General features: G+C 44.4%; 1 protein-coding gene across 1 annotated transcript in view; it reads left to right on the top strand.

The window, feature by feature from the left end:
* TRPC7 (transient receptor potential cation channel subfamily C member 7) overlaps positions 1-23,664 on the top strand; it is a 186,413-nt gene that overhangs the window by 57,605 nt on the left and 105,144 nt on the right. The window contains exon 3 of the mRNA XM_075542691.1: positions 8,185-8,367. Within this exon, the coding sequence (XP_075398806.1) occupies positions 8,185-8,367 (183 nt within the window). The remainder of the gene's footprint in view (positions 1-8,184; positions 8,368-23,664) is intronic.

Here is a 23,664-nt window from a genome sequence, read left to right as displayed (position 1 = left end):
AGTCAGTAGCTTTGAAAAAATTCGACAGTTAGGAGTTTTCAACCAAAGTCAAATGAAGTGATAACTTCTTAAAATTGACGCTGTCAAAACAATAGGTTAATTATTAAAAGTGCAGTGCATCAAAGGTTTGGGTTCATCTTCTGTGTTGTAGCCAGAAATGCATCTGGAACATATACATGAATTTTGAGATCCGTGGACTAAAAGGAAAAGGAAGAACTCTGGGACAACCAAGAATTAAAGAATCCCAGTGCACATGGATGTGTAGCACAGAGTACAGGAAATAAATGGTGGGTGAATATTTGTAAAATGCTCCAGTGTTTTAGCGCTAAGTCCTAATTTTGGACTGTAATCCTGACTTGTTAGCCACAGTGTTTTCTTAGGAATACTGCTTTCTACATGTTCAAAGCAATATAAAAGTACATTGCTGAACACTGTATCAGTCATTTTAACCAAAGTATCCCTGTTAGGTGTTCAATAATCCCTATTTGCAGATGGCATGCTTGTCTCTATATAAAAAATATCCCAGGTAATATACAAAGCACTAGTATGTATGTTTAGCAAGGTTGCAAAATGTAAGGTCAACAGACAAACAAGACCAACCAAAAAAGCATTTTCATAATACACATAGTACCAAAACCCGAGAAGTGCCTAGCAGACCCCAAGCCTGTTTGGATGCATGTGTTTGCTCCTCTTGCATCCTCCAGCCCCACTAGATGCAATAACAGCTCCCTCTTATCATTCTGCTAAGAACTATACTTGAATAAAAAGATGCAGGAGAGATCTCCAAGCTGCAGGTCATTCACTGAGATACAGAGTAAAGTCTGCACTGATCTGACTTATCTTGCTGAGCCCTGGGAGTCTTCAGCATGACAAAGACCAGAAAGAACTGCCATCTAATCTAAGCCACCTAGGGTCACCTTGCTATTTATCATACTGTGCCTGCAGAGGCCAACTGTTAGTTGTACAAATGAAAAAGATTTTTATGGGGACAAAAAAGAATGTCATTTTATGAGTCACTGATTGATCCTCTTATCTAAGTAAACAGCATCATTCAGGTGGATTGGAGATAGGCGAGATTCCCCGTTTTGGCACAGCCTCTGGGGATGGGAGGTGCTAACTTGGGGATGATTTCGTATGATCATCAGTTTTAGCTTTGATCATTCTTCTGATGTGGTTCATGTGAAACATGCCAATGGCAATAGCTTTGCCACTTGTCTTTCCGACATTTCATCATTAGCAAAGGCAACCAACCTTGGGACTTTCTTCCCTGAGGAAAAGGCATCTGCCTCATAATTACTAAAGAGAGGCAAGAAATTGGCAGCCAATACAGCAGTGGGTGAAATTATCTCTCCAAACACAAATGGATAGCTCTCTCTGACTAGATACAGAAAGAACACAATGAAAAATGAAACCCACTCTAGAGACTGAGAACAGATCAGTGGTGTTTTAGAGGTAAAAAGATACCCAAATTCAAATATACATTATAGAGATCCATGTATTCAGTCTTAAACCGGGCAAAGGCAAGACAAAGACAAGTAAGTCATCCAGATGAGGCAGACCATCAGCAGGAGGCCATCCCGGTGGCCAAGGGTGGAGTCACAGCCAGGCAGCGACTAAGACACTGAAGAACAAAGGGGACACCAGAGCGCTATCACTGATGGCAGCTCAACTCATCACAGATGCAGGCAAACTACAGAAAGGGGGTTGGGACACAAATGCTACTACAAAATGATGCTAGAGCAGTAACCGCCGGGAATAATGATTAAAGGTTTAAACATAGTGTAGACTTCATCTTCTTAGGTAATATTTGATTTAAAGTTTATTAAAGGTCTTTCTCTCAATCATACTCACTCAATCTGTATGTTGAACAAATTATCCGAGAAACTGAACAACATGACAAAGACTGGGGCATCAGGATAAGAGGAAGGCTCATTAACACCTAGGATGCGCAGGTGACACATCTTCTTTTGTGGAATGCAAAAACAACTAGAAACACATATTGATGAAGATCAAAGACTACAGCTTTCAGTATTGATCATAGCTCAAGAGGAATATAAAAACACCTCATCATTGAACCAATAAGTAATATTATGATAAACAAAGAAAAGATGGAACTTGTCAAAGATTTTATCTTATTTGGATTCACAGTAAACACACATGGAAGCAGCAGTCAAGGAATCAACTGATATATTCTACTGGGAATATCTGCTGCCAAAGATTGAAGTGTGTGTGTGTGTGTGTGTGTGTGTGTGTGTGTGTGTGTGTGACTTTGTGAACCCAAACCATGGTATTTCCAATTGTCTCATAAGCACGTGAAAGCTGTATAATTAAAATGCAAGCCTGAAGAATGAATGACTGAATTATGTGATACCAAAGAATACTAAAAGTATCAAGGACTATCAGGGTAACAAATATCTCTCTTGGAAGAAATACAGCCAGAATGCTCCTTAGAAGTAAGGATGCAAGGCTTCAACTTATATACGTGTTATCCGGAAGGATTTGTCCTCAGGAAAGAACATCTGGCTTCAAGACCAGATCAGCATAAAAGAGAAAGATCCTCAATGAGACAGAAGTTCCAACACTGGGCCCAAGCATTGCAACAATTGTGAGCATGGCGTAGGATGAGCAGTGTTGTGTTCTGTTGTACACAGGGTCGTTAGAAGTTAGAATCCATTTGATAGCACCTAACAATGACCCGCAAGCCCTGCTGGTTATGTCTGGAGTTAACTGCAAGGTCAGCAGTTCAAAACCACCAGCTATTCAGTCGTAGAAAGATGAGGCTTTCCACTCCAGTACAGATTAATATCCTCAGAAACCCACAGAAGCAATTCCACTGTGTCCCAGAGGGTCAATGTGAGTCTGGATTAACTTGCTGATAGTGAAATGTGGGGTTTGAACAACAATAAAGGTTTATGAGAAAAGAAAAGGTACACAAAGGTTAGCAATTTTCCTGGAGACAAGTGTTGGCTAGCTACTGTATCTGAGCCCCTTTCCTTCCTGGAAAATGGAGTCAATCATAACAAGTCCATATAAAGTTTAAATAAGACCATGCCTGCAGTATTTGGTACAGTGGAGGAACTATAGTAAACATCTAATGAAATGGTAGCTTTTACTACTTTTTAAAGAAATGCACATGGGTAATTTGAGCTGACGACAGAGGTGCTAAAGAGTCAGATGCCTGGTCTCTAGTTGTGTGCAATCTGGTGGTGGTGGTGGTTATACACTGGGCCATGGTTCTAGACCACCAGGCACTCCGCAGGAGAGAGATGAAGCTTTCTACGGACTCCTTGGAAGAGTTCCAGTCTCAGCAAGCCACGGGAGCAGTTCTACTCTGTCATACTGGGCTGCTGAGAGTCATAATAGACTCAACGGCAGTGAGCGTTGTAGATGAGGATGGTTGAGGAAAGTCAAATGTGTCACTTTTATAAGGTTTAGAGTTGTTTGAGGAGAGAAAGATCGACTGTTAGCTAGGTGGCCTTACTTCTTTGGCATGCCCTCCATGGAATTGTAGTCTCTCTTAGACCGATTGGAGCAGCTGACTTTAAGAGGAAACAGGCAAATATATATGACGGCAGGAGAATTTGAACTTCTCTTCTGATGATACCTACCTTCTCAGTTAAATAAGGTACAAGGTTCTCATGGGAAAATGATACAGGAAAGAAGACCGAGGAGAAGAGAGTATTAGAAACGTGTGTTTGGAAGCTCATGCTATTGGGTATCTACTTCCAGTTGCTTCAACTTGTAGTGGTCCTGTGCACAGAAAAGGAGACATGCCACCATCCTCACAATTGTCTTATTTGAGCCCATTGTTGCAGCCACTGTGTCACCTCATCTCAGTGAGAGTCCCTCCCTTTTTCTCTGACCGTCTGCTTTATCAAGCATGATGTCCTTTTCCGGGGCCTAGTTACTCCTGTAGTTGAGACAGGAGAGCAAGATTGTGTCATCTGCACATCACAGGTTGTTAATGAATATTCTTCTAATCCTATTGCCATGTTCATGACATAGTCCAGCTTCTCAGTTTATTTCCTTAGCGTACAGATTAAATAAATATGATCGAAGAATACAACCCTAACGCACACCTTTCCTGATCTTAAACCATGCAGCGTCCCACCTGTTCCATTAAAACAACTGTCTTCTGGTCCATGTACAGGTGCTTCATGAGCACAGTTAGGATTGCTGGTATTCCCTTTCTTTGCAATGTTTTCCATAGCTTGCTATGATCCACACAGTTGGATGCTCTTGCATACTCAATAAAACACAAGTAAAAGTCTATCTGATCTAGCCAGATTTGTAAGTTAGAATTGGGGTCATGATAATGGGGGAGAGGGGGGAGTTTAGGAACTGGAGGAAAGTGGCATGTTTCCTCATTGCTACACTGCTCCCTGACTGGCCCGCCTCCTCCCCGCGACCCTTCCATAAGGGGCGTGACTCAAGTCTTGACACATTCATTAAAATGCTTTACTGTGTCTTCTTCAGCTACTCTTTGCACTTTTCTATTCAATGCCTTTATTTCATCATATCTTCCGTCTGCTTTGGCCACTCAATAGCCCACACCAAGTTTCAGAGTCTCATCTGACATCACGTTGGTCTTTTCTTTCTTTCCTGTCTTTTCAGTGATCTTTTGTTTGCTTCGTGTATGCTTTGCTTGATGTCTGTCATCCCAGAGCTCATCTGATGTTCGGTCAGTAGTGTTCCATACATCAACTCTGTTCTCGAGCTGGTCTCTAAATTCAGATTGTGTTTGCTCAAGGTCATATTTTGGCTACGTTGGGTTCATTTTAATTTTCTTCAGCTTCAACTTGGATTTGCATATGAAGAATGAGTGCCTGTTACACAGTTGGCTCCTGGGCTTGTTTTGGCTGATGATATTGAGCTTCTCATTGTCTCTGCCTACATGTGCAGCCAGTTTGATTCCTGTGTATTCCATCTGGCAAGGTCCACGTGAATAATTGTTGTTTATGTTGTTGGAAGAAGGCATTGCAATAAAAATGCCAATTGTGCTTACAATAGTCTTTTATATGCTCTCTGGCTTTGGCACCAAAGCCGTATTTTCAAACTCCTCTTTCTCCCTTGTTTATAACTTTTGCAATCAATTCACCTTGATTGCGTGTTTGAGAAATTTCACACTAACGAAGCTGGTAGAATTCTTTGATTTCTTCATCATTGGCTTTAGTTGGTGAGTAAATTTGAAGAGTTGTATTTAGTCTTCCTTGTAAGCATATAGATATAATCCTATTACAGATGGCATTGTGCATCAAGATGGACCTTGAAAGGTTCTTTCTAATGATGAAGACACCATTCCTCTTGGGTGTGTCATTCTCAGCATAGTAAATCATATGATTTTCTGATTCAGGATGGCCAGGACCAGGCCATTCTAGCTCGCTAATGCCTAAGATACTGATCCTTTTGCATTCAATTGTATTTTGGTGAAGAATAGGAGAAAAAAATTCTTAGATGCACTAAATCCTACTTGAGCTTGGTGGTAATTAATTTAGATCATGCCCAGAATAGTGTGCATAATCGAGCCACATCTATTCTGCACGCACAGGAGCAAAGTGGGTCAGAAGTGACCTCAACTGAGTGGGCTTTTATGCAGTGAGGACAATAAAAAAACAAAAGTGCAAGATGGCCGGGGATGTGTGCAGGGATGATATAATGAGTGATGTGGAAGTGAAGCTCCATCAGGAGAGAGGGAGACGAAAAACAGTGGTGGAATCAAAGAGCCATGGGAATAGTATCCCAGGGAACTGGGCTACACATAAGGAAGTGTTTCACAAAGAGAAACTTGAATTCAGGGTTGTGGATGAGCTTCAGTTTGGGAATAAAGAAATCATGAAAATAAGGCCTAACAGTCAATGGAAGAGAATTACTCAAGGAAGTGAGAGGGAAGGATAGAGTGAGTTTCCATTTACTGGACATTGAAACCACCAAAAATAACCACAGCAGCAATGATGAGAGTGATAATGAACCAGGAGCTAAAGCCTTCAAGGAATATGGAAGACAGACCCCAAGATCAGTAAGTGACTCTGAGGAGGAGAGAGGTTGAGATAGCCTTTAGGAAATCTCTGCGTCTCTGTTTCCCTATCTGTTAGTTAGACGTGTAATAGTTCCTCCATCGAGGACTTTTTGTAGGGAGTGAGTGAGTGGATGCAGTCAAAGCACACGTCTGGCTGTCATGCCGATGGGAGCTGCCAGCTCTCAATGGATTGAAACCTATTTTTAAAGCATAATTGTCATGTCTTGGGTGCATGTCTCTACCTGCAAAGTCTGAGAGGTTCACCATTGATTGAGCTGGCCCAATCAATACTCACCCCAATTCCCTGAAGCTGCTCACTCATGGCACTCTCCATTAAGCATCCACGTCCATAGCCATTATTTCTGGAAAATCCTTCTTCTACCTAGTTTGTATACAAAATTGAAGGGCAATCATTTGCCTCTCAAAACATTTTCTTAATCCTTTTTCTTTTCCAAGAAAACACATATTTATTAACCCTTTTCTCTAATGTAACGTGACATTTTGAAGCAGCAGCCTAGGAGGAAGACAAGTATCCCTAATTTAGAGAAATGGCTGAGCTTTTGCCGCTTGCCAGACTCCCACTGAGCTGCTGAAGAGTCCGGAAAAACTGCATGCCTTGTGGCGACTCCTGCTTTCCACTCTGAAGGCTGTCACCATTGATCCACATTGAAAGTGACTGTTGGCTTCTGTGTACTTTCTTCCAGGCTTAGTTCAACAAGGAAAGCAGCAAGAAAATCTCTAGGAGAAAATATTCTTGGGAAGTAGTGGTAGGTGGGTGATAAGAAACGTTCTTTAAAGGGGGAACCGATTACAAGGATCTACATGTAGCCTCCTCCCTGGGGGACAGACAACAGAAAAGTGGGTGAAGGGAGATGTCGGACAGGGCAAGATATGACAAAATAATAATTTATAAATTATCAAGGGTTTATGAGGGGGGAGTGGGGAGGGAGGGGAAAATAATGAGCACCTGATGCCAGGGGCTTAAGTGGAGAGCAAATGTTTTGAGGATGATGAGGGCAATGAATGTACAAATGTGCTTTACACAATTGATGTATGTATGGATTGTGATAAGAGTTGTATGAGCCCCTAATAAAAGGATAAAAACAAACATTCTTTAGTCCAACATTTTAGATCCTTATCAGTAATTTAAGGAGGCTGTTTAGAGAGAGAGATGTTGGCATGTCATCAAAAAAGAAGTCGTACCTCTTAAAGATTATTCAGAAATTCTGTATACATATACATCATATACATATGCACATGCACATGCATATGCATACATATACATACATATACTTATACAATACACATACACACATATATACACACATACAAATACACACGCACATACACATGCACATACATATACACATGCACATATGCATGCATATACATATATACACACATATACATTTACATATACACGCATACATGCACACATACATAAACATAGCCCTGGTGGTATAGTGGGTTACTAGCTGGGCTGCTAACTGCTGCAATGTCAGTAAGATCTTGTTAGGTTCAAATTACACTTGATTTTGCAATTTAAAATTTATAACTAGACTTTCCAGAAAAGTTAGTCATGCCTAGGCAAACAAAAAACAAAACAAAAAAATCACCTGTGTATATTTTACCCTTGCTTTTTTAGCATATCAGGTGAATCTTTCAAGTAACCTTCCTATGTGGAAAACTCATCCTTATAGATTGGTAGTAAACAAGTGAAGTGTTTTCAGGCATAGTAGTCCATGCCTTCTCCATCCCCTGGCTCAAAATTGATCACGGAATTGAAAGAGTCCAGGAGCAGCTTGGCCGACATCAAAATCACCCTGAGAGCAGAGTGAAAGGCAGTTTTCTAGCACCTACTCCTAGGAATTTTGATTTAATAAGCTTGGTGTAAGTCCTGGCAAGTTTAACATATACCCAAGTTGACTCTGATGCAGGTAGCCCACGGACACACCTTGAGACATACAGCCCTTAGAGAGGACAGTCCTCTAGATTGTTGTATGAAAACAAACCTTCTTGCTTTCTGGATCCAGCAAATCTCATTGGTTCCAATGTGCTCACTAAGCTCACGCTGGGTGGACAGTTGATGATCAACACGGCTGTGCTGGACAAGCCGATCTGTGGAACTCCATGTGACGCACACCCCTGATTTCTCTTTATTCTGTTAGAACGATTACAGGAAGTTATCTATGCAATGCAAGGATTTTGTGGTGGGCGTGCTGGACCTGTGCCGAGACACAGAAGAAGTGGAAGCGATTTTAAATGGTGATGTGAACTTCCAAATCTGGTCCGACCACCACCGTCCAAGTCTGAGCCGGATCAAACTCGCCATTAAATATGAAGTCAAGAAGGTAAGCTTCCCCACCTCTCTGGGCCGTCCTGCCACGCGGGGCCGCTGACCACGTGCTGTGCTTATTCATGTCGTATGTCCCCACCTGGTGACTGTGATGACACCAATTCCTGGATTTCTCTTTAGGCAGGGAACTGCCAGCTCTACGGGACAACTCAGAGCCCCTGTCCACCCCCTACCCCTCCATCCCCACCCTAGCAAGAGAGAGAAAGGAAGAGGGGGCCGTTATTCCGTTATTCGGGAGTGGACCTTGAGCCTGGAGAACAGTAGACCTGTGAGTCTCCAAACTACTGGCAGGGACGGTGGCACATAGTGCTCGCTCTCATGGGCTGGCAAACCAACTCCCTGGCCTTATGAGACACTTAGTACTTAGACCTTTGAACAGCATTGACTGAGCTTTATCTGTGTGCTTCAGGACTACATGGGTAGGAAAGGTTTGAGTAGAGGCTTCGTAGTATCTAAGACCCTCAGTGGTTTAACTAAATTTTACTCCAAAGGCAAATAACAATCCTTGGTAGAAAGCTCAGGGAGACTTTATCAAGAGAAAGTGTATCCCACATGTCTCCTCAATATCAAGGCATCTATAAGGGCCAGCAGCATTCAGTAGTTCTCAGACTGGTCACTGGCCCCAGTGGCTAGTCAGGTTGAAGCGTTAAGGGGCAAAATTCAATTTTGTTTCCACTTTGGGAGTCTTTAAATCTGCTCCTATGTTCCATGGCATCATTAGGCCTGCTGAAAACTGGAGACCTAGAAAGAGTCATGTCTTTAAATAGCATAGTGTTTCCATATAAGCATGATGCGTGATCGATCTTTGAGGGGTTTCTGATGGTGTTCTTTTTTTGTTTTGTTTTGTATTTTCTCCCTCAACTATTTAGCATGGTTATAAGAAAAGTGATATTTTTAATGCCCTCAAATTAATTTCTGTGCATTTCCTGACTTCCCCCACTATTATATTTTGGGTGGAGGAAACCCATCAACAAGGAACTATACATACCTGTTGAATTCAGATGTGCTGAAAGAGATACCCAGCTGGACAAAATATTTCTTTTTATTTTAAGAATAATGATAAATTCTACAGGGAAAAAGCTTTTTATTTTCCTAAATTATTAGTTCCAAAGATAAAACTGATGAATCATTGAAAAAGTGGACCAGACATTAGTATTAGAAAGCCTAACATCGTTGGGGTGGGGAGTCAGGACGCAATGTCAAGTACAAAGATGTTTACTCTGGAAAACTCATTTCCTGCTTAACATAAAAGCTCACTTGGGCTTCTCCCCAAAGCACAGAAATCACTTCTTGAAGGCGTCAGTATTCTTGCCCTTAGGGCACCGATGAATCTTTCCTTCCTTCCTTCCTTCCTTCCTTCCTTCCTTCCTTCCTTCCTTCCTTCTTTCCTTCCTTCCTTCCCCAAACCAGAGTATCCCAGTATGGTGTGAAACCCCCAAAGAACAGGGGCTGTTGAGTTACCATTTGCAGGTTTCCATCCATAGTTTTGGCTAGCCACTGAACAAGTGCATATGTGGCTGGTCCATATATGTAGGCATTAATCATTTTCCTGAAACATCAGTTCGAGCCTCCTAGCAAAACTATCATTGAGGGTAAAGTCACTCAGCTAGTCCAGACATCTGGCAGCAACCCCACAGCTACAGATTCCCTCTCATTGTCAGCTGCCAAATACAAAACAGCCCTGGTGATGAATGAGAAGAAAAAGTGGAGCACTCCATGCTCATGATGGTTGTGCCAGAATGAAAAGGTTTTATGAGGAAATTATTTGCTTTAGTGTTATTTGCAAATTAGAGGAGTCATAAATGTCTCAGGGAAAATTTATCATGAATGTCGAGTGTCTGCTGCAATCCCTAGGTAGGAAGAGGAAAAACGACCTTCCTACAATGTCAGCCTTGCTCATTTCAAAGACCTCTAAAGGATAAAGTCTCCCAAAATGGTTATGCTTCCATGAAATAGCAGACATATTGATAGTCTTCCTTGACATTTATTCTACCACTAATTACCAGTGAAAATATTTAATATTATAAAGGCTTATAATAGACGTTCACTTTCAATTTAAAAGCCTAGGTGTGCTTACATGGGTCCAATCAAACCCTGGGTCTTCAAGAAATAAAATGACTGACACCAAGCCCTGTTTGTAAATATATTTCATTTTAGACTTGCATATACACATGAGTCTTAAGGTGGTAATATCAAACCATAGAAGGATCTGACCACATGTCAAATCAAGTCCCTAACTTGAGTGACTCAGGCAAATTAGCTGTCCTTGGCAGTTCCACAGACGTGTAATCTATTGTGCTCAAATAAACGTGGAGAGCTTAAGTAGCATACAATAGATGTCTTTGTTAAAAAGACATTTTAGAATCTTTAGCTTGCATTGACATTCCAAACATAGGTACAGTGTCATTATTTGACCACAAAACCCTTGTCCTCAGGGAGCAGCCAGTGAAACTAGTTGACCCCATAAGAGTCATTGAGGAATCCTAATGCAGAATTGACCTGTATGTCCATGAAATGAACAGATCTAAACAAAGCGGGTAAACTCTCTGGCTGGTGCAGCACCCTGAATCATGTTCTTCTTTGGAAAATTTCCTTCTTCAAGTCCAGCTTGCATACCTGTCTCTGTAAGAAGCACTGGCAAGATGCTGGACTGCAAGGTCAGTGGTTTGGAGTCACCAGCTGCTCCACAGGAGAAAGACTGGGCTTTCTACTGCTGTAAAGAGTTACCATCTCTGAGACCCACAGAACAGTTCTACCCTGTTCTATGGGGTTGCTATGAGTCAGAATTGACTTGCGGCAGTGTGCTAACCTGGCTCAGTCATGACACCAGCCTACATTAGGTTGGGACTGCCTGATGAAGGGCAACTAATCCTTGACTAGAAGTTAAGGGACCAGACATCTAATTTGGTTCTCTCTTTTTTTTTTTTACATTTTATTAGAGGCTCATACAATTCTTATCACAATCCATACATATACATACATCAATTGAATAAAGCACATCCATATATTCTTTGCCCTAATCAATTTCAAAGCATTTGCTCTCCACTTAAGCCCTTTGCATCAGGTCCTCTTTTTTTTCCCCTCCCTCCCCGCTGCCCCCTCCTTCATGAGCCCTTGATAATTTATAGATTGTTATTTTGTCATATCTTGCCTTATCCGGACTCTCCCTCCCCCCACCCCTTCTCTGCCGTCCGTCTCCCAGGGAGGAGGTTACATGTGGATCCTTGTAATGGGTTCCCCCTTTCCAACCCACTCACCCTCTACTTTCCCAGTATTGCCCCTCACACCCCTGGTCCTGAAGGTATCATCCACCCTGGATTCCCTGTGCCTCCAGCTCCCATATGCACCAGTGTACAATCTCTGCCCTATCCAACCCTGCAAGGTAGAATTCGGATCATGGTAGTTGGGGGTAGGAAGCATACAGGATCTGGGGGAAAGCTGTGTTCTTCACCGGTACTATATCGCACTCTGACTGACCCATCTCCTCTCCTAAACCCCTCTGTGAGGGGATCTCCAGTGGCTGACAAATGGGCTTTGGGTCTACACTCTGCACTTCCCCCTTCATTCACTATGGTATATATATACATATATATACACATATACATATATATATATATATTTGCATGATGTCTTATACCTGGTCCCGTTAGCACCTCGTGATCGCACAGGCTGGTGTGCTTCTTCCATGTGGGCTTTGTTGCTTCTGAGCTAGATGGCCGCTTGTGCCTAATTTGGTTCTTATACTTACTAGTCATACTGATCTTGAACACGTCATTTCAGCTCTCTGGGTCTTATTCCCTAGCTATAAACTGGGCATATAAACTCCTGGTTACCATTTTTGTATAAACTTTCAAATGAAATAAGAGAGACAATTCTTCAAAAACTGTAAGATTCTGTGCCGCTTCTAAGGTCAACACTATTGGGGCCATTCAATGATCTCCCTCCTTGGAACTATGGGAGCGTTTCTAGCCCCAGAAATACTGCCTAGCTTGTCCATCTTTGTTGACCGCATCCCCTGCCGCCAGGAATACTAGGACTGTTTCCCTGGGAAAAGACATGGTCCATATAGTCTAAAATCTTACCTGAAGGTGCTAAGTGTGAGGGTACCGTTGTTCTCTTTAGGAAGTAAACTCCGCTCCCCCGACCCCCCAATAATGCAGGCCAGTGTGTTAGCTGAAATCATAGTCATGATGTTTGAGAGTCAATGTTAAAATTCTAAGTAAGAGAATTCTGAGTTTCCGCCATAGCTCGATCACTCATTCATGGAATCTCTTAAGCAAATCTCGTAGTCTTTCTGGGTCTCAGTTTCCTCATCTGCAGAATTGGGATAATAGTGTCTGGAGTTACACGCTGCTGTTCAGTTGTTTCTGATTCATGGAAGCATGTGTGCCTCATCCTCAGGGCTCATTAGGATATAAACGAGACAATATTAGTACACACACTTTACAATCTCTCCCCTATGTGACTTCAGAACAGTTCTGTTACCTCTCTCACTCTGTCCTGGCCTCCTACAGGCTGCAGGCCTTTCAGGTTGACTCTAAAAGAAACAGGAATAGGATAGTCTCCTCCATGCTGAGCAGCAGATACCTGGCCTTAGAAGCAACTCCAAGGGTTCAACAGTCCATCACCTTTGGCCTGCGGTGCCTTGATGGATACTGACCTTGGGCTAATCCCCCAGGGCCTGTTTGCTTAACATGTACCTTGCTATCTTCTGCATCTCTCTGTCTCCTGGGAATCATTCCTACACATCCTTTTCAAAGACCCTCTTCTACTCTCATCAACTATAAATAAATGCCCCCAGGTATTCCAGCCTCACCACTGGAAAGACCCAAGCAGTCAGTGCCTGAATCCCAGTGCAGGTTCAGCTGGACTGAAGCTGGCACCTGTAAGGGGAACCCAGTGCCTAGTGCTTGGTGACTGCTGACAAAGATCCAAACACAGGCCGCAACCATTAATGAAGTACTCAGTCTATCTAACAGAAGACACAGATCTGAGCTCTGGAATCTTAATTCCCCCCCACCCCCACCCAACCCCTCTCCTCTTTGCCCTGTCTTAGTCCTTGAACTTACAGGGGGTGCTCTTTTCATTTACTCCTCCCACATCATCTCTCCCTTCTTCCTGACTCCAGGTCTGCCTTCATTAAGTCCAAGTGAACCTTGTCTTTACATGAATACTTTACATGACTACACCAGACTCCAATGTCAAAGGAGAGTGGAGCAAATGGACTGCGAATGACCCAATTTGCATGATAGAGGCATCAGTTCCACCTGTCAGGAAGTTTTGGACCCCCTCAGGCATAATTAAGCAAAGGCATGGTAGTTAAAAAAAAAGACAAAGAGAAAAATGCATTTATATTTTCTCCCCCAAACATACTACCCCATTACAGAAAGCATGTGGGGGACCAGGAAGCATCACCAGAAATGCTGTTAGTCTTCAGTTCTTGAATGCAAACTAACCTCTGAGGTCACTTTGTAACCAAAGAAAAAACTGGCCCTCCAAAATAATGATTCTCACCCACAAGTAGCCCGGCCCTTTAATAAATCACATATCAAGACCAAACACCCAACAATTACTTTAAAAGAAAGATAAGAATGTAAAGGGACAGGGAAAATTGAGCAACCAGAATGAGAATAAGATTGTTTGCCCCTTGTGAAGAATGTTGTGTAACCAATGTCATTGCACAAGGTGGACTGGAATGATTTGAATGGGACCTAAAATACTGCGTGAACCTTCACCGAGAACACAATCAAATAAATATTCTGGAAAACAGAACAGAAATAAGGTAGATGTGAGCAGGTCAGAGGACTTGAGGGATGTTGAAAATGTTTACTATAGGTTAAGAAGTAAGCACATGTAAGCCTGTGCCTCCCTGCTTACTGGGTAACCTCGCACTGTCCAGGGGCTTCCCCTCCGAGCAAAGGGGCCACCCGCAGGGGAGAGGGTCTCGTTTCCAAGGGAGGGGGCGAGGAGGACCATTTCCACTGGCACCACTGCTTTGCCTAACGCTGGACCCGGGCCGGTAACGAGAAGCCCGCGGGCTTCCTTTCCCCGTAATTGACCCTCTTCTACATGCCATAAATGAGCCCCTTTGTCGCCCTTGAAAACTCTCCCTAGAAAAGAAACCCGTTGGTAGACAATGCAGCGTTGGCGCTGAGAGGATGAGTGCTCAAGTCCCACGCTTACTGCACAGATGGCTTGAGGCCCTCGACCTAGTCTGCTGGCCCCCTGGAGCTGCACCGGCGAGGGGACACTGCTCCAGCCCTCAAGGACTCCTGAGTCGAAATGGGCGCTAAGAAGGAGAATGAGACGCAGCAGTAGAAGCACGATTTTGCTTAAATCCCTCTGCGTGTTGCCCTGACCACAGGGAAGGGACATTAGCGAGAAGGCAGATGACCTCTGCCGGGGTGCTGCTTCATTTCCTCCGTCTGCACAAAGCACAGGCCTGGCCAGTGCGGAAAGGGGATCTGGGGACATCCGGGCTTTCAAGAGGATGTCTGAGAGGCCAGTCAGACGCTCGCATGCTCTGAGCAGACAGTCTCCACTGAGTTTCCCTGCTGAGGCATCCTTTTAGCAGATTCTCACAGTTCAGGAGCTCAGAGCTGTCACACGCACAGTCGGCCTGAACAGGCACGGCCCCAAACTGTGCTGCACGATGCCCGCCAGCTGCCACACACTGCCGGGCTCCGTGGGTGTCAGAAGTAGGCATCGTCACCCAGGCGCGGGGACTCCCCAAGTATTCCCATGGCTCGGCGAGTCCCCCAGTTCAGGTCTGCCTTTGCATGAGGAAGTTTGCTTTCGCCCAGGCAGCCTATCCTTAGAAAGGAGGGATCGTTCATCTGGTAAATATGAATCACGATCCCTTTTCTGCCTGTAAAAACTCTCAGGAAAAGAACATTAGAACCTGTTAGAACAGTATGGGGCTGTGGTCCAGAGCCTAACTGCCCAGATACCAGTTCCAAATCCTCCACTTATATGACTTTAGAGAAGTTATTTAATCTCTAGACCTCGGGTTTCTCATCGGGAGGAGAAGAACAAATAAGAGCATCCCAAAGGGAGCCCTGCCTGGTGGCACGCTGGGTGATGTGTTGAGCTGCTGGCCTCAAGGTCAGCAGTGCAAACCCACCAGCTGCTCCCCGTCTGCCCCTGTCACGATGCACAGACTCAGAAATCCATGAAGGCAGTTCTACTCTCTCTTATAATAGGGTCACTATAAAACAGAAGCAACCTGATGGCAATATGGTTTTCTCTTTTTCTTGAATCCCAAATAGTCGATGTTTATTAGCACATGGAATGCATTTGGAATGTTAACTCACAGAAACTACATGCGTGTCAGTTTTCCAGTCAGAACGACCCTTAACATGAACCAGGGTTTCTCAACCTCAGCACCGTTGACCTTTTGAGCCAGATATGTCTTTGTTGTTGGGAACGTCCTGTGCATGGCGGCAATAGTGTCTCCGCCTGTACCAACCGGATGCCAGAGCAACTCTGTGTGACAAACAACTTGTCTCCATACATCGCCTAATGGCCTTCAGAGGTGAAGGACAAAATCACTCCCTGTTGAGAATGACTGGGCTGGTGTTTAGGAACTAGGCCATAACTTCTAAACTAAAAGCCCCCGAGGAAAAGGATTATAGTTATCTGAGGATGCATTGTGTCTCTTAAGATATTAAACCAAAAAAATCACTGGTTTCCAGCACATTCTAACTCACAGAACCCCTATAATTGAACAGATTAAAACTGTCCCCTTCGGAAGTTTAAATCTTTACAGGAGCAGGCAGCCCATCTTTCTTCCGCAGAGCTGCTGGTGGGTTTGAACTACGGGCAGGCCATGGGTAACCCACTACACAATCGGGGCTCCTGCTAAGGATAACTTTCCTCCAAATGTAACTGCCAAACAGAGTCATCTGAGAACTTGGTAAAAAGAAAAAATTAAGGAAAACACCCAAAGAATTTCTAACCCAATGGATCTGTGTGGGTGTCCAGGTGTTTTTAAAGACTGGGCTGCTAATCGCAAGGTAGAAACCCTCAGGGGCAGTTCTACCCTGTCCCAGAGGGTCGCTTTAAGTTGGCATCGACTTGTTGGCAGTGAATAAGGTCCTAGAACACTGCAGCTCCATCTCTTCATCCGCCGTGGTCTCGGGGGGGCGGGGAGAGGGGAGCGGAGCATAGCACATTTCCTAGTAAATGAAAAAAAACACAGGCATGGTTAGTGGGAAGCCAGAGACTTGAATGTTTCTCCAAATATCAGCAATCTCTCTTTGGGATTAGAAATCGATGTCACATTAGAAAATGTACATGATGTCCCAATCTGCCCCAGACAGTGGGTCTTCACCTCAAGTCCCTCCATTGCTGGCCTTGTGTCCCTTTGGGGTCTGTAACTCTGGAAAAGAGTTCATCTCCCGTGCAGGGAAGTCCCAGCACGGGGCATGGAGTGGAGAGGTGAGTGGCTCCCAGGGTGCCCTGCACAGCCCAGCGGAGGAGAGCTCAGATCACTGAACGTTCCCTGCCAGATCTTGACTCTATGGCAGTGAGTTTTGAGTCTATCAGATTCTTAAAGTAAGGGTTTTCATAAGTCCAGAAAATTACTGCCTTCTTAGCTATTTTGCTACCTTTCATTAAGTTTTTCATGTATTCATTTTTTTTCCCCAAGAGTGATGTCCACTCACCAACCCAACTTGCTGCCCTGCTCCTCACAGCTCAGCTTGAAGAGGGATGAACCAAATGCCCGGTGCCCCCTCCCTGGCTGCCCACATCCTCGGGCATCTGTGAGCTGTCACCTGCTACTTGCTTTACAGCGCAGGCAGGACTGCTGATTGGCAAACGAGTTGGGATCATTATGCATCAGAATGGACCATGGCAGTGACTTCTGAGTTTATCAAGGCCTTACTTACCAAGGATTGTCATAACCGGCTAAGAAATCAATCTTCTTAGCTAGGTCGCCGCCTTGCATTCAACTTTTTAAATACACATCTGTTTGTGTGAACGGATAATCCTTTCAAGCATTTGTTCTTCTTAATTATCATGTCCGCTCTCACATGGCCTTGTTTGTGAGAATATTGTTGTAGTCTTCTTGTTGTGCACTTGGTAAGATAGAGCCCGATGGTTATTAAATCCTCATCTTACCAGAAGAGAGGAAGCGGAGGAGAATTCAAGGGAGAGAAAAAACCCTAAACCCTCCAAAAAAAAACAGATACAAACTACAGGCATTTACTCGCCCAAAGTGGGAGCAAACAACAAGAGTCATTTGCAAAGATTGTCTTTGCTCCCAGAGCCAAGCAGATCTTAAACATCACGTCCCGAAGGACCTGCGACTAGCTCGAGTAAGTAAGCCAAAGACAACTATGCATTTCTAGCCCATTGTTTCTGCGCTAACTGCTCATATATGGGTCTAGAGGTTTAATGAGCATTTGGTTTCTCATATATTCCTCCCGTTCATGTACCCTACTTCGTTATTCGTTTATTAGCATTAATTTGCCTAAATCATCCAAGGTCACTTGAAAATGTTCTTGATGGAAGGGGAGTTTGGTAAGTATAATTGTGGATGAAAATCTTGGCTCAGATGCGCTGATACCAAGGGCTCAAGTAGAAAGAAAATATTTTTTTAAATGATGGTGGCCACACATGGGCAAATGAGCTTGACACAATGAATGGATGGATGGATTGTGATAAGAGCAGCAAGAGCCCCCAAGAAAATGATTAAAAGAAAAGAAAATCCTGGCTCGTTAGGGATGCTTTAATTCGTGTAATCCATCTGTCTCTAACTAAAACACTCCCGCCTCTACATCCTGCACATGCAGCAGCCGGACGGCAGTGTCTTCAGTCATTAGGTCACAGCGACTGCCTGCGCAAGCCTTCCAGCTAAGAGTGAACAAGCCAAGCCTAGTTCCTGCTCTCGGGGAGTTTTTAGTCGAGTAGTCATCACACGGGAAGCAGGGCTCAAGGTGGCTGCTGGTGCACAAGTTCTTGCACTATTAACTAAAGGCATGGTGTCAAAGAACCTGCCGTGAAGCAAGCGGCAGACGCAGGATGGGGCCAGAGAAGAGGCTGAGCAAGGTTGTGTGTCAATGAAGCCTACCCTCCGCCTAATCTTATGGGAAGCAAGCTAGTGTGGTTGGCTCCAGGGTCAGATAACCCAAAGCATGGTAAGCACTGGCTTATGGGTGCTTACTTACTCATCTGGAGTGAACCATTTCATTCCTCTTACCAGGAAAACACACCCATCCCTACCTCCTGGAGCTGTGGCCTGTTACAGACCCACAGACAACCCTCTCCACAAATTCCCCTCAGCCAGCAGGAGCCAGCTCCCCCCGAAATGCAGATCAGGTTATACGCTGCTACATTTAGGTCATCTGAATCTAATGATTGACACAGGCAAAAGGCCAGGCCCCTGACCTGAAGGCTGTGCACTTCCAGTGCCACTTAGGGATGTAAACCCAATAAGCAAGGGTATGTGTGCTTATTTAGTCCTCCGCAGTGAGCAATTGCACATGACTTTCACCACCGCTGTAGGTGAGGTGACTCCCACTGGCTAAGGGGAGTTTGGGGAGATCTGCATGAGCCCTTAGCAGCCAGTGGCTCCAGCAGCTAGCTATGAGTGCATCTTCCTGATTAAAGGAATCTTGGCAAGGCACCAACACCTTCCCCAGCACCTGACGTATTTATAATCCGAACTGCTCACTGTGGATCCGAGACGCAGTGTGACTGGTCCCTGCCCTCCTCCCCAACATCATCGTGTACAAGCATTTCTCGTCACACCTCCTGCCATCCGGTGGTTCACCCACTCCACATTCTTCTTACCCCATAGAAGTTGCTGGTCTTGTGCCTTTGATCTCTGTTGAGCTGGAGAGTTCTCCTTATTGAAGACCCAGAGAGGCCTTCCAGGTCTCAGAGAGGCCTTCCAGAAAGATCTGATCTGAAATCTGATGTCTAGTAGACCAGGAGCCTCTTTTGTACCAATGATCAGTATTCACATACGTATCTAATGTCTGTTTCCTCCTACACAGCAAACGCCATGGTAGCATATATTTTTTATCAAATCAGTGAGTGAGTGATTAAATGCATCTACTGTTTAATGCCTTACCTGAGTTTTCCTCCAGTACAAAATTTGAACAAAGTCCCCAGTAAAAAGTAAAATGTATTCCTAAAAGCTATTAATAAAATTCACAGGCTTCTCTTGAGGCTCTAATGGAAATCACGTGATTGGGCAATTCTTTTTGATGATTGAACTATTGAGTTGTAGCCCATGTGAATCATATGCCAATGAAACTGTTGGGTTTCCAAGACTGTCTAGGCAGAAATCATGTTCCTTTGAAATATCCTTGGAGTTTTTTTTTGGGGGGGGGGGGGAGAAGTCTTAAGGGGCAAGACTGGCGCTGTGGGGCAGATGAGGTAACATCTCCCAAGGCAAGTTTGGTCAGCAGCCCTGGAGAGCCCAGAAGAATGAGAGAGCAAAGGTGTCCGAGAGAAACTCGATTCCGCCACACCATGTTTCTGACCTTTTTGTCACCAACACGGTTTTCGATTTATATTAAAACTTCTTTCTAATAGGCCTTACTGATCCTCCTGTGCCCTTCAAAAGAGTCTGCCAAGATCACTCATCTGTAATACAAACTAAAACAAATACCAGATGTTGCCGTGACCTTCTGAGCTGTCCTCTCTGCCTTGAATCGAACTGGCCGGCAGATCCCCTTGCGAGCCACTGTTTCGAACGGCCCTTTCTTTTCACACACGCTACCAAGACTGGGACAAGTGTCTCACTGAGGGAACGTCTGCGCCATCCACTGATCACAGAGACATGTTCAGACACATTTTGTTTGGAAGAAACAGGTTCCACCTATGAGCTGTAACCCTGGTCCCTGTACTTTCTGACTGCCCCTCACAGCTCTCAAAACCAACCTCGGTGCAGTCACATGAATCCGCATGCACAGTGATCCCAGAGGACGAAGGAGAATGATCCCTTTGGGTTTCTGAGCCTTTAAATCTTTGTGGAAGCAGACAGCCCTGCTTTCTCCCAAGGAGTGGACTAGTGGATTTGAACTGCTATCCTTGTGGTTAGTAAATCAATATGTAGTCCACTGGTACATCACCAGGGGTCCTCATATTTACATAAGTATAACTGGAGGGCAAATAATCTTGTGACTTGAAAAATATAAACATATTTCTATGTTTTCTGTAATTATTTTTTGATGATAAACATGGATACACCATTATTTATTTTTGTCTACTATTAAACATTCACTTTTAAAATATAATTTAGTTTTACAATGATTCCCATTCACGTAGCTTCTATTTCTCCTTTTCTGATCTTCTTTAAAGTGAATTTCTCAGATTAAAGTTTACTGGGTAAAAGGACATAAATATTTACTATGGTTCTTGAAATGCATTACAAAATTATTTCACAGAGAGAGAGAATCATGACTCAGCCAAATTGACATAGAACTTTAAGCATCACAGACAATATGACTCTCCCCTAGCACTTCAGTGTTCATTACTGCCAGGTGAACATCATCAATGTCCAAAATCGCTGGGGAGTAGATTGCTTTACTATGGTCATAAATGCAAAACATTGGATAATGAGATCTTCAATAAGTGAAGATTATGTGTCCTAGTTCTTAATGCTGTTGGAATTCTTCAACTGAACCAGTTTTGTCAGCATGTCTGAAGTACTGGGTTTTATTTGGAGGTTTTCCTAGGTTAATAGGTATAAAATATTCTCTTAGGTATGTTTAAATATGTATTGCTTTGATTACCAGGCAGATAGCATTTTCCATGTGAAGCAGTCCCCCAACCCACCCCTAGTCACTCAGTTGCTGCTGTTGGGTGCCATTGCGTCCGTTCCGCCTCACAGCGATGCCATGCACCACAGCATGACACATGGCCCGGACTGCTTTCCATCCTCCCCACTGTCAATCCAGCTCCTGCCCTCTACTCTCTCAAAGAGACTGTCCTTCTCCAGGGACTGTTCTCTCCTGACCGTGCATGTACACAGTACGTAAGATGAAGTCTAGCCATCATGGCCTCGAAGGAGAACTCTGGTTCTTTGAGCGTTCTTCTCCAGCACCACAATTTAAATGCATCGACTTTTCTTCAGTCTTCCTTATTCAACGTCCAACCGTCACACGCAGATGAGGCCATTGAAAGTACCAGAGTTTAACATGTTTGCTTTTCCACCAAGGTTTTGTGCAGCAGATTTACCTTGAGCAACGTGTCTTTTGATCTTGACTGTTGCTTCCGTGAGCATTGATTGTGAATCCAAGCAAGACAAAAAGCCACCACCACGCTGCACCTTAACATAGCCCATGTAAGACTCTTGAACACTCTGGAGATTTTTACACATCTGTGCCAAGTTCAGAGGCTCTTGTAGCGCTAGAGTGCCGTGACAGCAGGAAGCTTTGTGCCAGGAAGACAGTTTGGGGAGCAAGGTGTGATAGTATCGATGCCAGTGGAACTAAAGAAGTCAGTCATGATTGGAGACATCCGGAGGGAGGGGGTGAGGGTTTAAAGTAAGGCAGGGGCTGTGTGAACAGAAGAGAGAGAAGGGTCGAACTGATCGCTTGAAGTAGAAGGCAGGAGTCTACAAAACATGGGACAAGTCCCGTATAAAATCTTCTCTGAGAGTTTGGCCTCCCAACCACTCCCGAGGGGATAAATTACTGACCTCAGCTTCCTAAATGACCCCAACAGAGACTAACTTCAGATGAGGAAGGGAATCCAGCGTGCATTCTGGACCCCCGACGGCTGTGGGGTAGGATAGGGTAGCAGAAAGCTATGATCCTCGGAGGATCCCAGTGATAGGTGGGGGAGGCAAGTAAGACTTAAGAGAAATGCTTAGAAAGAAAGGTGGGTAGAGTCGCTCTAGCTTGTCGATTGCTAGCCAGCCCCCTAATCTTGACATTAGTCGCATTGTGGGTTTGCCTTTTACTGATGAAGGCACAGAGGCCAGAGAGAAAAGCAAGTCATCTCACGGTATACGGCTGATTTAAAAAAGCAGAGCAGGGACTGAAGCCTGCATAATGTCAATGTTTCCGCTAGTAATGCACACCCGCTGCTGGGGCCAAGGTAGCTCATGCAAGCTCTCCTGTCAGAGAAATTCATGAGACAGAGAAGGCATGGAGTAAGGGCTCTTTCTCCATCTGCAAGCCCCGCTGATGAAGCAAGGTCGTGGGCCTTTGCAGAGATGCAGAATCTCTCTTCGCCCTCAGCTACTCTCCTTCCCGGCTTTCTCTGGGTTCTGTTAAGTAGAAGGGAAACACTCGTTCCATTCCTAACAAGGACTTTCAGTCCATGGGCAAAAAAGAAGTGGTAGATAGTTTAGAAATTGTTTTCAATGACCATCAGGCTGAGAATTAGACCCACCACCAAAAGAAAATCAAACAAACAAACAAAACCTCACTGCCACGGAGTTGATTGCAACTCATGACAACCCTCTAGGGCAGACTAGAACTGCCGGGTGAGACTACCTCTTTATGGGACTAGAAAGCATCTCTGTTGCTCATGGTTACGGTGAGCAGCCTGCTGTGGAACAATTAAACCATCAAGATTCCTTACCCTCATTGGGGCGGGGGTGGGGGTGGGGGGGGGGGTTCGGTAGAAGGGTTATAAGGAACCCTAGTAGTATAGTGTTTAAAGTGTTGCCCACTAACCCAAACTTCAGCGGCTTGAACCTACCAGTTGCGCTGCCAGAGAGTGATTCCCCACTTTGAACTCCCACAAAGAAGACCCTCAGTACTTTTAAATTCCTCGGCTCTCCAAGAATATTTCTATGTCTAGAACAAAAAGTTCAAGTAGAACCTCGTGTCTACCACCCCCATGGAAAACTCTCAAACCCCTTTCTCCAATCCTAATCTTAGGAAGCCATTCGATCCTCACCAGTTCTACCCCTCAGTGGACCTTGATCCCCTGCCCCTAAGGGCCTGTGTGGGATTGCCAGAATGAGCCCTAATCCCCCTAGCAACTAGGAACTTCCTCTTGAACCATGACCCCTCTACGGGATATGGAATCAGGGCGAACTGTCGTTCCCCCCTAATGAGCCCTTAGCAGGAAAACAAGACAGGCTCATGTCCAAGGCCGCCTATTCCTTCTCCTAGTGGCCCCGGTGGGGTCAAGGGAGGAGGGCTTCAGTGGCTAATGGGCTGGTAAGGCTGCAGCTGGTGTGCAGAGCTGTCAGAGGGAATGGTGACACGGAACAGATCTGGAGTTTAACCAGAAGGAAATTAGTGAGAAGTTGAAGTAGTCGTTACAGTAGCGATCAGGAGCTGGATTTCAGATGGCAGGGATGGATAAATGATACGAT

The sequence above is a fragment of the Tenrec ecaudatus genome, chromosome 2 (genome assembly GCF_050624435.1).
Source record: "Tenrec ecaudatus isolate mTenEca1 chromosome 2, mTenEca1.hap1, whole genome shotgun sequence".
Classification (NCBI taxonomy): domain Eukaryota; kingdom Metazoa; phylum Chordata; class Mammalia; order Afrosoricida; family Tenrecidae; genus Tenrec; species Tenrec ecaudatus.
Note: the sequence above shows the minus strand (reverse complement) of the source record. Positions and strands in the feature narration are given on the sequence as shown.